General features: G+C 34.1%; 1 protein-coding gene across 1 annotated transcript in view; it reads left to right on the top strand.

The window, feature by feature from the left end:
- Positions 1–1,839: 1,839 nt before the first annotated feature.
- LOC107460808 (uncharacterized methyltransferase At1g78140, chloroplastic) overlaps positions 1,840–2,156 on the top strand; it is a gene marked incomplete in the record, with an annotated part of 3,034 nt that continues 2,717 nt past the window's right edge. Inside the window, 1 exon segment of the mRNA XM_052252732.1 lies at positions 1,840–2,123. Coding sequence (XP_052108692.1) covers positions 1,932–2,123 — 192 coding nt within the window.

The following is a 2,156-nucleotide window of genomic DNA, read 5'->3' as shown; positions in this document are numbered from 1 at the left end:
CTCATCAGTTTGTAAATTTGCCATCTTGTTATCACACATCTGATTAATTTCTTTGTCACCTTTTAAAATGTGGAGGCCAGCCTCTAGGTAGGAGGCACTGGGGTCTTGCCAATACATAGCCTTGTACTCTGTATATCCTAACCCTTTGAACATCTCCTCAAAATTCTCAAAATTAACAAAGTCAATGTCCAACTTGGAGAATCTCTCCACCTTACCATCAAGGTAGCTGAGCATTGCATTATTGTGTCTCTCAAACCACCCCCCATGGTGAAATACCGGTATAATCTCAACAGCCATCTGCAATATATAAACTTTACTTAGTAACCCATAAATAAATTATTATTAACAGACATTAATATACTCAAAACAAACAAAAAATTTTGCTCCAACTGATGAGCCAACCCAAATGAAAGTGACTGTTCTTCACAAATGTAAAAAAGTACGCATATCATAGGTCATGGTGGTCCATAGTAACAATACTTCCTTCAGATAAACAAATGAAGGATCACAGGATGTTGTTTACAAACGGTTGTACAAACTCACCTCTAAAAACGGAAGTGTGGTTCCGTCAGTAGCACGTCACAACCTCCGTCAGCAAACGCCACGTTACTGCACAGTTACGTCGTCCTCGCCGGCTCTCCTTCGTCGTTGTTTCTGACGGAAAGCCTGACAGTCTCTAGGATTTACGGTAATTCTTTGTGTGGATGAGGGCAAAAAGTGAGAGCGTGTGATACTTCAGGGAGAGAATGAGAAATGTATGTTGGAATCTGATTCCATTTGAGAATCAAAACGGCAACGTTTTTGATGATTGTGCAAGGATCCAATTGTCACATCAAATCGTTTGAATCCACGTCAGACAGTTACCGTTACACGTAGAATTTTTCGGTTATATTTGACGGAGAGGGTCTTTTTGGTCACACGGAGATAATCGATGAGGGCCGTGTTGTTAATTTCCAATAATTAGGGGGCGTCAGGTCAATTTCGTAAATGGTTAGGGATTGGGGAGGGGTTTTACTCTTATATTAATTAGATGTTGTTATTGGTCCTTCCCTTTAATTTATCAATTTGAAGAGTTCTGTCTAGTAGTAGTTGACTTTTTCTTAAGACACCCAAAAAAAAAGTAGTTGGTTCGTTTTTATTATTTTTCAACTTGAAGAATAATAAAAAGAATGTTACATGTAACTGAATCTTTTTTTTCCCTAAAATCTTCTAATTTTTTATATTAAAAATCATCGATAAAAAGTAAGAAAAATAAAAATCTTACATAAACAATATAATACAAACATTATTTTTTTGTGTGTGAATATTCATCCGACTCTTAATAATTTTTTCGAAGGAATTTGAGGTTCTTAATAAATCTGACTCTTGATAATTAATTTTGTGTGATTGATTAGTTTTTCTGTCAATGATCTCTTCTCAGTTTTCAAAACATACTTATGTGATCTGTTAATCACTAATATATTTTGTATTTTATTTTTATAGATAAAAATAATTTAAAAATCACTAATATTTCTTAATTTTACACTGTAAATTTAACTAATATATTTAAAAATAATAACAAAAAATATAAAAAAAATTAAATGACATTGACAATTCTCTTGAAAAAAATAATGAGACTCTCAACAAAAGAAAATTTATCATTCTTAATTGATTCTTAACGAACAAATCAAACTGTTTAAGACTTATTCTGTTAATAAAAATTATTAATAAAAAATTAATAAAAAAATATTTTTTTATTGAGAATTTAATTGTGTTTCCAAATAATTATGAGGACTGTTTAATTTTTTTTTTCATAAAATGATAAAATATTAATAATATCAAGCGAAGATAGAGGAGTAGAAGAGTTTTAAAAGGAAACGAGAGTTTTCTGGCAGTGATAATCCATCGCACGGGAGAAGTCACGGTCCACTTGCTCAACTCAACGGCAACAAATGCCCCCAGCGATGGCAGTTATCGGTAACACCTCATTATTCTCTAACCTCACGCTCTCTTCTTCGCTCAACCGCTCCACGCGCCTCTTCTTCATCTCTGTTGCTTTCTCTCCCACCAACTTTCGCCTTCGAGCTGCCTCTGCTTCTTCTTCTCCTTCTTCCACTGCTACTTTCGTCGACACCAACCCAACCGTAGCGCTTCTTCTTCTTCTTCTTTCACTAATT

This window comes from Arachis duranensis, chromosome 8 (genome assembly GCF_000817695.3).
Source record: "Arachis duranensis cultivar V14167 chromosome 8, aradu.V14167.gnm2.J7QH, whole genome shotgun sequence".
In the NCBI taxonomy this organism is placed as follows: Eukaryota; Viridiplantae; Streptophyta; class Magnoliopsida; order Fabales; family Fabaceae; genus Arachis; species Arachis duranensis.
Note: the sequence above shows the minus strand (reverse complement) of the source record. Positions and strands in the feature narration are given on the sequence as shown.